Source organism: Prenolepis imparis, unplaced genomic scaffold (assembly GCF_030444845.1).
Source record: "Prenolepis imparis isolate NDT839.2.m4 unplaced genomic scaffold, iyPreImpa1.0 SCAF_11, whole genome shotgun sequence".
NCBI classification, from domain to species: domain Eukaryota; kingdom Metazoa; phylum Arthropoda; class Insecta; order Hymenoptera; family Formicidae; genus Prenolepis; species Prenolepis imparis.
In genome coordinates this window covers 9,892,105-9,904,963 of record NW_028141169.1, presented here as the reverse complement: position 1 = coordinate 9,904,963, position 12,859 = coordinate 9,892,105, and the positions used below count along the sequence as shown (strand labels likewise).

The 12,859-nt window shown below is 31.7% G+C and overlaps 2 protein-coding genes and 1 pseudogene across 3 annotated transcripts; 1 reads left to right on the top strand and 2 right to left on the bottom strand.

Moving 5' to 3' along the window:
* Positions 1–269: 269 nt before the first annotated feature.
* LOC145942457 (uncharacterized) lies at positions 270–2,339 on the bottom strand. Its single transcript, XM_083049194.1, has 2 exons — positions 2,199–2,339; positions 270–1,459 (listed from the first exon to the last, which is right to left on the bottom strand). Exon 2 carries the CDS (start codon positions 1,457–1,459, stop codon positions 1,166–1,168), a length of 294 nt encoding a protein of 97 aa, XP_082905320.1. The 5' UTR covers positions 2,199–2,339; the 3' UTR covers positions 270–1,165.
* LOC145942947 (allantoinase, mitochondrial-like) lies at positions 2,284–12,489 on the bottom strand (annotated as a pseudogene). The gene is made up of 13 exons (XR_014426442.1): positions 12,334–12,489; positions 12,126–12,265; positions 11,942–12,038; positions 10,220–10,242; positions 5,894–6,042; positions 5,621–5,812; positions 4,242–4,426; positions 3,845–3,999; positions 3,560–3,736; positions 3,469–3,486; positions 3,269–3,434; positions 2,692–2,946; positions 2,284–2,419 (listed from the first exon to the last, which is right to left on the bottom strand). The product of XR_014426442.1 is annotated as an allantoinase, mitochondrial-like (transcript).
* On the top strand, positions 7,395–10,089 carry LOC145942451 (odorant receptor 63a-like). The gene is made up of 9 exons (XM_083049187.1): positions 7,395–7,538; positions 8,108–8,227; positions 8,340–8,457; positions 8,583–8,844; positions 8,914–9,039; positions 9,131–9,221; positions 9,466–9,602; positions 9,779–9,911; positions 9,984–10,089. The coding sequence occupies exons 1-9, from the start codon at positions 7,395–7,397 to the stop codon at positions 10,035–10,037; spliced, it is 1,185 nt and encodes a 394-aa protein (XP_082905313.1). The 3' UTR covers positions 10,038–10,089.
* Positions 12,490–12,859: the final 370 nt, after the last annotated feature.

The following is a 12,859-nucleotide window of genomic DNA, read 5'->3' as shown; positions in this document are numbered from 1 at the left end:
TCATTTGCCTAGTTCTCAGAGATTTGTACGATATAAAATCGCTCTTAAGTTATTTATCATTAATGTACAAATGTCATTTGTGGTTTTTATATTTCAAAATGTATGTAATGTTGATACATGAAAATGACTGTTTTTATTAAAACGCCCTACTTACTCGCGAAAGAAATTTATTACTATTATACAATAGTATTATTATATAGATTATTAGACAGGATATGATTTGTATGTGTGAGAGATTACGGAGAAAATGAGACAGGAGACACATCATCTCTATAAGGTAACTATATTTTTATTAAACTTTTGTAACACAGTAAGGTGATCCAGCTGTATATTGTTATATAACGACTTCTCTGATAGATTTACCTCATTTACACGCGCGAACGGCTGTATATATGAAAGAAAGTGAAAGTGAAAAAAAATATATAAATATAAATCAAGACTTTTCGTTCAATATGGATATGTATTATAAGGGACAATAAAATTAGCAGAGAACAGAAAAACGAAAAGTATGATCTCATAATCCCGTCGTGCCTTGATTTAAATACAAATTCCCGTGACATGTGTAATAAACGGCAGAACAGAAGAGTTGTTCAATAACATGATGAATAGAAGAAGTGAAAGTACGCTTCTTTAACGAGTACTGCAACTTTCTCTACGATATATATCGCTAGTGTAGCTATACATAATTCAAACTAAGTAATCTTTACAAGAATACGTGTTTATTTTAGCGAAGACGTAAAAACTGCGCATTCGTTTCGAGACACGTCAATTTCAATGCAAAATACAATTTCGAAACTATCAATATGTTAATGAAATTGTCAAGAGCAAGTACGCAAATTATATTTTGCTATAAAATACATTTTAGGATTTATATTCTTCGCACACATTATTCATACATTATCAATCAGCTGATTTTATTCATGAATTGACATAATCGCAAGTAGGTGACGCGCGCATACTCTTAAGAATTGTTTTCTTGATATATTTATTTATGAAAAGTAAAAAAGTCTTACATATCGAAAGAAAATTTTACGAGATACAAAAGCAAGGTACAAAAACATAATTGTATGTTCATAAATATTTCTACAAGTACGAAGGATAGGAGACAGAATATGATTATTTTTTTACACGACGACGATGATGATGAGACGATGATTGTACGAATCTAATTTCGCCCTATTTGATCGATCTGCGTCTGAAGATTGTTCACCACTTCGGGTGGCACATGTTCGCCCAGGATCTCGAAGAGATTGATTCTCTGATCGCCGGGGATCGACTCGTAAGCGGCCAGTTCGATGCCTTCTTGGACCTTCTGTATAGTCGCATCTTTAGGAATGAGATAGGTATTCTGAGCTTGTCGTATCGCCTCATTGCTGAAGATTTGCCCGTCTTTCTGCGGATACGCCAGGATCACGTCCGCCAGAAATAACACGGCCAGTACTGTTATGTAAAACTTCATCTGAAAATAAACAAGAAAAAGATTTGAATTCGCGTCATTAAAAGGAATATCTTAAAACCTAAAGTTTACATATTTAAATTTTAAAATATTTAAATAACCAGAGGCAGTGAAAACTTCGGATCGAATATACATATGTAACAATCGAAAGATTTCGCAATCTTCTATCACGTAAGATCCGTAATTATCGCGTTATGCAGAAGTTATTATTTTCTTTTCAACGCAAAAGTTATTTTTTTACGCAGCGAGATGTTTTGTGAATATCGTATGAATATAAGATTATCGCGTAAAATATAAGGTAAATTGGATGTTGACTGAAACAAGAGTTTCGTTGGTATCGAAAGTGAAGATGCTGAGTGATGGTCCGATCTCTCCTTAATAGTCGAGGTCATGGAATTGGAATAATGTTTAAAGAAAACTTTGTCGCGTCTTAGTACGCAATAAAGAGCGCAAATAAAAAAAACTTTCAACGATAAATAATCTATGATAAAAGTAACATTTTTATAGAAATTTGTATTAAATTTGATATTAATATTTCTGATTAGCAAATGTCACAAAAATATCAAAATTTGCAATGCGTTAATCATGCCTTATCTTCTTTTTTTTCGAAACATGTATCTTGCGCAGAAGTGATTAAAAAAAATATATAAGATGAATTTAATTGAGCAGATACGCGTGTGAATTTTGTTGAAAAATAAGATTTGTTTTTCCGAGCAGGATTTTTGCTGCACGTAATACTCACGTTGAAAGCGTTGCTTCACAATCGGATACTCCGGAATGAAACTGAGCGCGCGGCGACAGAGGTTGCTTTTATACCGGAGATGCAAGGTAGCAGAGCGGTGAACGGTCACTCCCATCCTTCTCGAGGAAGATCCACGTTGCGTTTGTAACTAACTATAGGTGAGGTACGAATAAAATATACGTATATTCTCCTGTAACGTATTTTAAGAAATGGAAGAAATCCTAAAAATTATATATGAAATTATATTGAATAATGAAAAATATAAAGGAGAAAAAAAATATAATATGGAGAAAACAGTTCAGAAAACTTTATCGTTCAGAAATTGTTTTATGTCATATTAAATCATATTAAATATACGGATATATTATGGAATGTTTTTATATTTAATATATTTTATTTATATCTTAAATATTTACGAAATAATTGTTTTTATGGCGCAGAGACTACTTATATATATTGCAATTTTTCGTATATTATATTATATAGAATGTACCATTTAAGCGGAAAATAAATGTCGAAGAACGATAGCGATAAAATATCGGTGCTACAAATTGAACCATTTCACTTCATACATTCTCGAGGAACGTCGTGCGACCTGTTGTGAATATCAGTGCCCCATTGACCAATATACGATACAGACAAGATTTGCTGTTGCCCATATCGGCGCTGAAGAGTTTCACTTTTATGAATATGTTTCTTTCTCTTGAATTTTGAAACTGTTTCACAATAATATCGTCGTCAGATATTCCTAATATTGGACGAGCAATAGTGTTTCTATATATATTAACCTTCTGCGCTTAAAAAGAGCCTTCAAAAGACACAAATTACGATTATAAAATATAAATGATATAAAGTAAAATTCATGTGAATTATTATATATGAAAATTTTCTCTGTAATTTATTATTTCAATATCTTCTTTCTTTATTATGCTAAAAATTCATGTTCAAAATTCAAAATAGAAACAAGAGAACGATAAAGATTTATGAGCTACGAAGTGAAATAAAATTTATTGAGTTTTTATCGCTTGCAAAATATTATCATTCAATAATAAATTTCCCCAAAGATTTACCGAGAATTTTTCCTTCTTGGAAAATAAATTGTCCTCTAAGGATATTTGCGATCACTTTTCCAAATAAAATATTTTCTTGATACGGTATTAGCTGCAAAGTTAAATTGTTTGAAGGCTTGTAAACTGTGTCGAAATTTTCATCATACACTTTCCATTTTTTAAATCGATGTCGCATTTACACTTATTTTGTTTTTATGGTAAATATTATTTGTCTCGATCTAGAAAAAAAATATTTTTCTGATATATCCATACTGTTCTCTTGAAATATAATGTATATACGACAGAACTGACCTTGATAATTTCCTTCGGGTCCCAGATAACGAAATCCGCATCCATTCCTTCTCTCACAAGCAGATTACCTTTGCTATCTTCGAGATCGCATAATCTCGCAGATTGGCTGCTCAATAGTTTTGAGATATCGGAAAATGACGTCTCTTGTTCTCGCGGCTGTCCATATCAGTGATAACCCTGTAAAACATATATTGTTTTTTTTTAAGTGCTCTCACAGTTTCACATCTCATACTATTTTCTGATAAATCTCACTTTACATTTTTTTTATTTTATATCAACACCCACCGAATTGCAAGGAAGAGATTCCATCCCAAGCGGTTAAAAAATTTCCACGAGTTTTTAATTCTGTTTTTAATACCTTGCCACTTTTCCTGAACACATATACATGTAATGTTAAAAAATATCAAATTATATTAATTACTTTGTTTCGTCGGATAAGCCTGATTCTGATCGTACGTATTTAAATAAAGTCACGTGGAAGTTACAAATACATTTACGTATTTTTTTTGCATATTTGATAGATGCGTACAAAGCGAACTTTTTAAAATACTATTTAAGAAATCTAATTAATTCAAAAAACGAACATACTATATATTTATGAGATTGAAATTATCAAAGAAGCTTAATATAAAAATGTATAGCCATAAGTTTTGTTTAATATTTTATATAATTACTCGATTACTCTTTCTTTCTTCTGATCGGTGGACAACATTTGAATTCAGTAGACTAAATAATTTATTGCTTCAATAGAACTAAATAATGATGGCATGTTTCCACGGTTAAAGGTGCACCATGGGCCTTAGCATCGTTTATTAATGTCAAACACTTCGCACTTGACAAATGCACTATGTGGCATCAATAGCTAAAAAGTTTTATGCAACATTATTTTTACAAAAAGCATTGAAATGAATAATGAATCTCTTACTTAAAGGACCCCGCCATTTCTTTATGGAAATTGGGTTTCGGTAAAATTAGCTGAAACTTTGCAGAAATATTGTTCATGTGATGCTGATCAAAAGTCAACATTGGCACGACCCCCAAAAATCAATCGTTTGACCTCTACGAATTGTTCTTCTTAATAACTGATACAACGGCAACAGCATCATCAGGCCTATTGTGCAACTATATACTTGAATAAGTGCGTGTATGTGTGTGTGTATGTTGTATGTGTGTATGTTGTATGTGTATCTGTGTCAATAATGACATGCGCAAATGCATTACACCATCGTTCGAAAAAAAGGCAAAAAATTCAAAATATTTTTATGAGAGCGATTAAAAGTTATGTTGTTTAAGTTTTAGAATCTTCAATCTGTAGAGGCTGTATACAAAATGAAAAAAGCATTGATATATGTGTGAACATGTGCGCGCGCGCGATTGTATTTGACTGTCTATGTAACTGTGTAATTGTGTCTGTAAATCTGTGCGTGTTATGTCAGTGAGTGTAAGCTTTATAATGTCGACAGAATGGTAAAAGGGTTCCATATACTATCAGAAAAGATATATGTATGTATAGACTTTTGCACATTTATATACATGTGTGTGCATATCCAAAGCATATGGATATGTGCTTATATGAGCATACAATTGCGTGCATATCATAAGTTTTTTTTATTAAAACTACATTTAAACAAATAAAAACACACAGCCACATAACACACACATATATCAATACTTTTTTCATTTCGTACACAGTCTCTACAGATTGAAGATTCTAGAACTTAAACAACATAACTTTTAATCACTCTCATAAAAATATTTTGAATTTTTTGCCTTTTTTTCGAACGATGGTGTGATGCAATTGCGCATATGTTCATTATTGACACAGATACACACACACACACACAAACACGCACTTATTCAAGTATATAGTTGCACAATAGGCCTGATGATGCTGTTGCCGTTGTATCAGTTATTAAGAAGAACAATTCGTAGAGGTCAAACGATTGATTTTTGGGGGTCGTGCCAATGTTGACTTTTGATCAGCATCACATGAACAATATTTCTGCAAAGTTTCAGCTAATTTCACCGAAACCCAATTTCCACAAGGAAATGGCGGGGTCCTTTTGAACACCAATCGCAGATTAATTTTATGACATCAAATTCCATGTGGTCAGGTCGAGAATGCAAAAAAAGTGTCGTACAAGTTTTTAAAAATACGAAAAAAAAAACTATGTGATTCTGAAGGAAAGATAAAAATTTACATGTACCAGTTAATGGATTCGTTCTTTCATTCTGTTCGCATTCTGCGTGAAACTGCAAGTACATTTGCGATTAATGAACGTAATACGAATACGTAACAAAAATATACGAGTGATATAACATGTAGCAAAGTACCGCTAGTGTGGTTTTTATAAGCAGTAATTCCATTAAAGTCTTCTCTACATCATCCATAGAGACATATGTGGAAATTCGTCCACTTCGCTCGGGCATAAAAAGCACTTGAATCCGACTACACCTGCGTCTACTAACGATCGCAACTCGTGCTAAAAATTGCAATAAATAAGAGAGATTAATCGCAACTACCATAAGAAAATAACGTATAGGATGTAGCTATTTCTCGTTCACGGTCTTATTATTTTCATGGTGTCCTCTATTATTTGTCTACAATGCTTGATAGACATTCTACTCGTGTCATGCGATATCATTGCTATAGCAAATGGCACTCTGAAATAATATCTACGAAATACTATTTCAAACCAATTTTGATTTAATGAGTCGAAAGTATAACGATCTATTTTTTTTTTAGATATCTCCGTTACATTAACAGAAATAATTGGTGTACGTATTATTTCTAATAAATAGAGTAACTTATTTTAAATAGCAAATTGAGATATCGAACTTCTTACTTAGAGTTTATTTTAAGAATAAAGTTATTTTGAAAACTTGTTCATTTTAAAATAACTAGAGATTTACAACTTGTAGAAAAGAAGATTGCGTAACGAAGATTGATGATATATGTCTATTTGTATCGTAACTCTTAAACAGAAATAGATGCGCAGAGTTATACTAGCACATATTTAACGAGAGTACAAAAATAAAGTATTTTTGTTATACTAGTCATAGTTTCAAAGTAAACGCAAGAAGTTTTACTACAAATTAGATAGCGATTATATATAATATAAATTATTATCTATTTTTAGAGATAATAAACAGCAGTTAACATATTTTAATTTGCACGATTAGAGTATTTAAAAAGTTATCTTTTAAATATAATTTTATCGCGTGCATGATATACACACACATTATTGAGTGTAACTAATATTGTATATTTAAATAGTGATACTGTATGACTGAGACTTGGGACGCGAATTATTTTAATTTTACGTAATTATGTTAGATCCTTGCAAGTCGTGCTATGAAACTGCTGGGTTAATCAAAGTTAACTTAAACATCGCTTGGACAGAATTTAAACAATTAAAAATTAACTGCATCTATGTTTATTAAAAGTAACGCATATTAAAAATTTTGAACATAAAATTGCATTTGATCAATAAAACGGCAAGACAGTGCATGATGTTTCGCTCTCACTCACTCTATTATTACTCTTATAGCATCTTTTTTTCTGCGTCACGCAATACCACTTTGTACATGTAAGTGTTATGCTAAAAAAAATATGCGACAAATGTTACTTGAGATACGAGAGTGCGAGAATGTCAATTTGGCTTTAGGACAGATCGAGGGACAGATATATTGTTACGGCGGGGATAGCTATTTCGTATTTGATGATCCCTAATACTTAATAATTTCTGAAGAACTTGGCAAAGAGTCGATATATATAAGTACATGCAGCATGAATCACTTATACTACAGTCCTCGAGCAAAAAGCTAGGATACCATGCTAGTACACGTTCTGCGAGAATACAATGTCAATAAAATATTTTTGTCGCGCTTAGGCCTCTGGCCGTTCCAAAGTAAACTCATGAGAAATTTGTTGCCGATGTTTTGTCTCGTGCTTGAAATTAGTTACTATCCATTCGAGGTAATCAGTCAGTCAAGGATGTGCTTAAATTATAATTGTTCTATTACTATAACTAAGAATTTAGTGAGGCTTTCATTGTAAAAATTTAAATTTCGGACTAGTCAGACGCGGATGATAGTGCATCAGTTTTAAGGAAAATTAATTTTTCATTGAAATTAATTTATTGTGCACAGGATACATTTTTTGATGCGATATCAAGTAATTAAATAAATCTCAATTCGAGATTTTTATTTCGAAACCTCCTCTCCCTAAAGAAACATAGGGAAGAAAAATATCGAGGTGAAGTGAATCGAATCCAAATCTTTCTTGTCAGGCGACGATATTGTTTTCGTCTACATTTCTTTAAAGGGATCAGGGTGGTTTTAAAATAAAAATATCAAATTGAGATTTATTTAATTACTTGGTATCACATGAAGAAAATTCGTTCTGTGCACAACTAATCAGTTTCGATGAAAAATTAATTTTCCTTGAAATTCACGAACTATCATCCGCATTATGGATCTTACTATAGCCCGTTGAAATTTATGTAAATTTGTGTTCTGATTCACGATTGATATTAATGCACACAGATATTAATGTTTTACGATCATCAAGATAATGCACAAATGGTTTTCGAAAGTTGCTATCAACTGGTCGTATCGACTGCCTTTCTAACACGGCTATGGAATGAAATTTGGAATCGCGACAAGGTAAGTTTTCCAAAGCAACGAGATTTTGCAAAACCTTTTTATTTTATTTTCTCAATCACTATCTCGGAAAGATTCTCTCTCTTTGATATATAGACGTTGTTGTTACGATCAGTTTCGATGTTTATACGAGGCCATGAACGATCATTGGAATATATTCACAAATGATTTGGAAGTTCGAATTCTGAAAAAATATTCTACCGTATCACGAAAGTTTACGATATTTTATTCAAGTGAGTTCTATACTTTACGTAAATCTTTCGATGAAATTAACGATGATTTTTTCAAACATTACGATTTTGGTTAAATTATTAATGTGCGGAGAATATATGTATATTTATTTTTTGAAATTTTACAGTTATGATGTATCTTCTGAGTTCAATGTTTATAGTGATCCCATTGACACCTGTGTTCTTAGATCTCGTGTTGCCTCTTAATGAATCGCGTCCGCGAATTTTGGCAATCGACGTCGAATTTAGAGTAGACACAAACGAATACTTTCTACCGCTTTTTTGTTACACTACTGCTATAATTGTGGTGGGTATAACCATTATGGTGGCTGCCGACACAATGCATTTCACATGCACCACTCATGCGTGCAGCTTGTTCTCAATTATCGGGTAAGTGTATACGATACCTGAAGCTCTCTTTTCAGCATATCGTAATAAAAATCATGAGCTATTTCACAGTGAGCAAATTGAAAATATTACGTTGGAACGAGATGTGGAAATATGTGGATGTTGTGTGAATAAGGATGAGCAAGCAATATATCAGGAGTACATTATATGTTTAAAAAAATATCAGCTTGCGTTAAAGTGAGCCACTTTGACAAATCTTTTTTTTTTGCATATATGATGCGTTAAATTAATATAAGATTGTTGTTATTGTTATCTTTGTGATTCTTAGGTTTGTCGGTATACTAAATTCAACGCACCAAACTGTTGCAGTGTTCTTTTTATTACTGATTGGTGCAACCTTAAGTTTGATTGGAATTCGAGTAAGTACTAAATATTTATTTCTCAATAAGAAAACAAAAATAAATACCAGATATGCGTTTTTGAAATTAATTCTCAGAGGCAAAACAAAATCTTGCTATCAACCATTTTTTTTGTTATATTAAATTAAATTTTGTGAAAAGTATATATAAAAATAACTAGTTCAATATATGTATGGATAATGAAATTCGTTATATCATAATATTAAATTGCGTGAATATAATATTTTTAATATTAATATTATAGATTGTCTATGTCTTAGATCAAATGGAAGAAATGATTAGATTTACGTTTATAATCATGGGAGCATTATTACAATTGATGATAATGTGTTATTCTGGTCAGAAGTTAATGGATGAAAGTCAAAATATATTCTACCGAGTGTAATATAATTAAATAATAGTTTCGATAAAATAACATTTCACATAATAAATTAAATTTTAAATCACACTTAAAATATGTTAATATTGTTTTTTTCAACCGTAAATAAAAAAAAAGACAAAAAATTTAAGATAAACTTCGTGAAGATCTCATCAATGTCAAAGTTCGTATTTTTCAGATACGCGGCGAAATGGTATACATATTCACCGAGATTAAAATCGCTGTTGATTACAACATTTTATCGGAGTTATACACCGTGTAGTTTGACTGCAGGTAAATTAGTTCCGTTGTCGATGACAACTTATGCCGCGGTAAGTACAAGATCTCGAAAATTTATTACAATGTACATGAAAACAATGTATAAAACATGCATTCGATTTAAGGTGATACGAATGGGTATGTCTTACTTTACGGCATTTCTATCGATCAAAGAATAATTAATTTCGAGCGACTTGAACTGATCTTTCGAACGGATCTCTCGCGATATATGTACCCACATTATTCTTCAAAGATCATTTTTGTATTTAATATATGTATATGTATATATACAAGTATATTTCATGTGTTTTGTTTAAATATTCAAAAATTATATTTAAAAATCTATTTCGCTTGTATATACGTGATTTCCTGGTATTACATCGCCTCAGAATGCAACAATTATTAAATGTTTTCTCATACGCTTTCTTAACTTTGAAATTGTCTAAGGTGATAATAGGCGGAATAGAATTCCTATAATATGAGATAAATACTTAAGAGAAATAAGATATAATATTTCTCGTATTTTCTCTTTTCTTACGATTAATGTGGCATGTTATACGTTATGTATGTATATCGCATGTTGCGATGACGTTTTTTAAGATGCAAAAGCACAGACTTGCGAATTTATTTGAGAGCGCATCTCGAAATGCGCTTTATTGCACAATAAATGCAACTATCCGCGTCTGTAAATATAGTTCAAAAGTGATAAAATGATTGGAACACTGATTGATCCCTATCAAGAGAGAAATACGGCAGTGTTTGTGGGGGCTACATTATCGTACAATATGATTGATTATGTTAGGCATGCAGAGAGAGATGATCAAATATCTGATAAGAATAGGTAAATAAACAGATATATTATTTTTCTCTTCGAAAGAGATGCATAAATTATATACGCACATGACGAACATTCAAATGACGATCTAGCATTTATCAGTGTTCGTACTAGAAAAAAATGGAACAGAGAAAAGGAGAAAAATTTGTTGATTATAAATTCAAAATAATAGGGAAAGCACTCACTCGCGCTCCATTATTGCCTTGATCAGCTACAGCGTCACATAAATTTTGAAAAGACATGCAAGAAATTGCATTTCAGGTATCAACTTAATTTTGGTGATACATAAGTAACCAAGAGCGGGCGATATATATCCAGTAATTTTTCAATTTTTACGATATCTCTATAATTTTATGATCGTTCGGTCGTGCAAAGATCGATCACACAGTATTTCTATCGTAACAAGCAGAAAACTTCTGTCATGCCAAATATTACTTTTTGCTATATAATATATATTTTAAAGATAAAATTAACGCTGTACATTGATATTATTGTTAATATGTTTCAAATATTGCTTCAAATATGTTTGAATCATTTTTTGTATGTCTTTTGTGACCAGTTTTGACGTTTATACAAAACTATGGAAAATCATTGGAATATATTTACGAATGATTTCGAAGTTCGAATAAATAAAAAATTATTTTGACATGTCATAGAAATTTGCAGTATCTTATTTCAGTGATGTTAGTGCAATTTGATTAGAGGTAAATTATTTCCATTGTCGATGACGATTTATGCTACGATAAGTACAAGATCTCGTAAATTTATTACAATGCACGGAAAACAACGTATAAAATATACAATTGGATTTAAGGTAATACGAGCGAGTATGCTTTACTTCACGGCATTCCTATCGATGAAAGACTAATTAATAATAAATGACTAATAAAAAAATACTAATAAATAATTAATTTCGAGCGACTCGAACTGATCTTTCAAACGAATTTCTCGCGACATATGTACCCGCATTCTCTCTATTCTTCGAAGATAATTTTTGTACTTAATATACAAAAGCAAAAGTATATTTCATGTATATTTTGTTTAAATATTCAAAAATTATATTTAAAAATCTGTCTCGCTTGAGAGAAGAGTTTCATGAATTGATATCTTTTGGACATCTGTTTTCTTCGAAAAATAATTTTTTGTCGTAGTACATACAAAAATATATTTCACGTGTTGTGTATTCAAATATTCAAAAAAATTATCTAAAAACTCGCTTTGTAACATACCTCATTTCTTGTATTATACCGCCCCAGAACGCAACATCTATACAAATGTTTTCGCGTACGCTTCCTTCTCCTTAACTTTGAGATTGTCTAAGGTAATGGTAGGCGGAATAGAATTTCTATAACATATGAAATAAATAACGTAAGTATAAAGATAATTATTTAGTGTTTATAAACGACGGAAGGGGAAGAATAAAGATCGTTACAAAGGCACATCCACTCGTGTAGCGGTGTGAAATCCTTCCCATTTAGTTCTACCGGGCTCGTTTACGTGTACGTGGGAGTCTATTATTCCGAGCATTAATACCAACGAGACGAAATCGTTAAATTAAATTCCGAGATATTTCTGAAAAGCACGTCGCAATTCGTATTTATTTATTTCCCCGTCCCGAGTAATTTACGTCCGAAACTTACCTCCGACAATTATCTTATAACATCTTCACCGGTATCGTATAACATTTCCTGTATTTTCTCCTTACTTACAACTAATGTGACCGGTTGTACGCTATTTGCGAAGACCGTTCTTTGAAATGCGAAAGCGCAGACCTACGAATTTCCTTGACGGTGCATTTCGCAGCGCGGTTTGTTGCACAATAATTACGACTTGCGAATAATTTAAAGATTGAAACTAATTGATCCCCTATCAAGAATGAAATACAGCAGCGTTCGTGAGAGGTATATGACGTACGATGTGATTAGCTATGTTATGTCATGTAAAAAGAAATGATCAAATATTGATAAGAATAGGGAAGCGAACAGATATGCATTATCTTTCTCCTCGAGAGAGATGCATAAATTATACATATACGCACACGACGAACATTCGAAAACGGTCGTATCTACATACATTTATCAGTGTTTTTGAGCTAGAAAAAAAATGTAGCAATAGAATAGGGGACAAAGTTGATAATAGATTGAAGAAAAGAAGAGAGAACGCTTT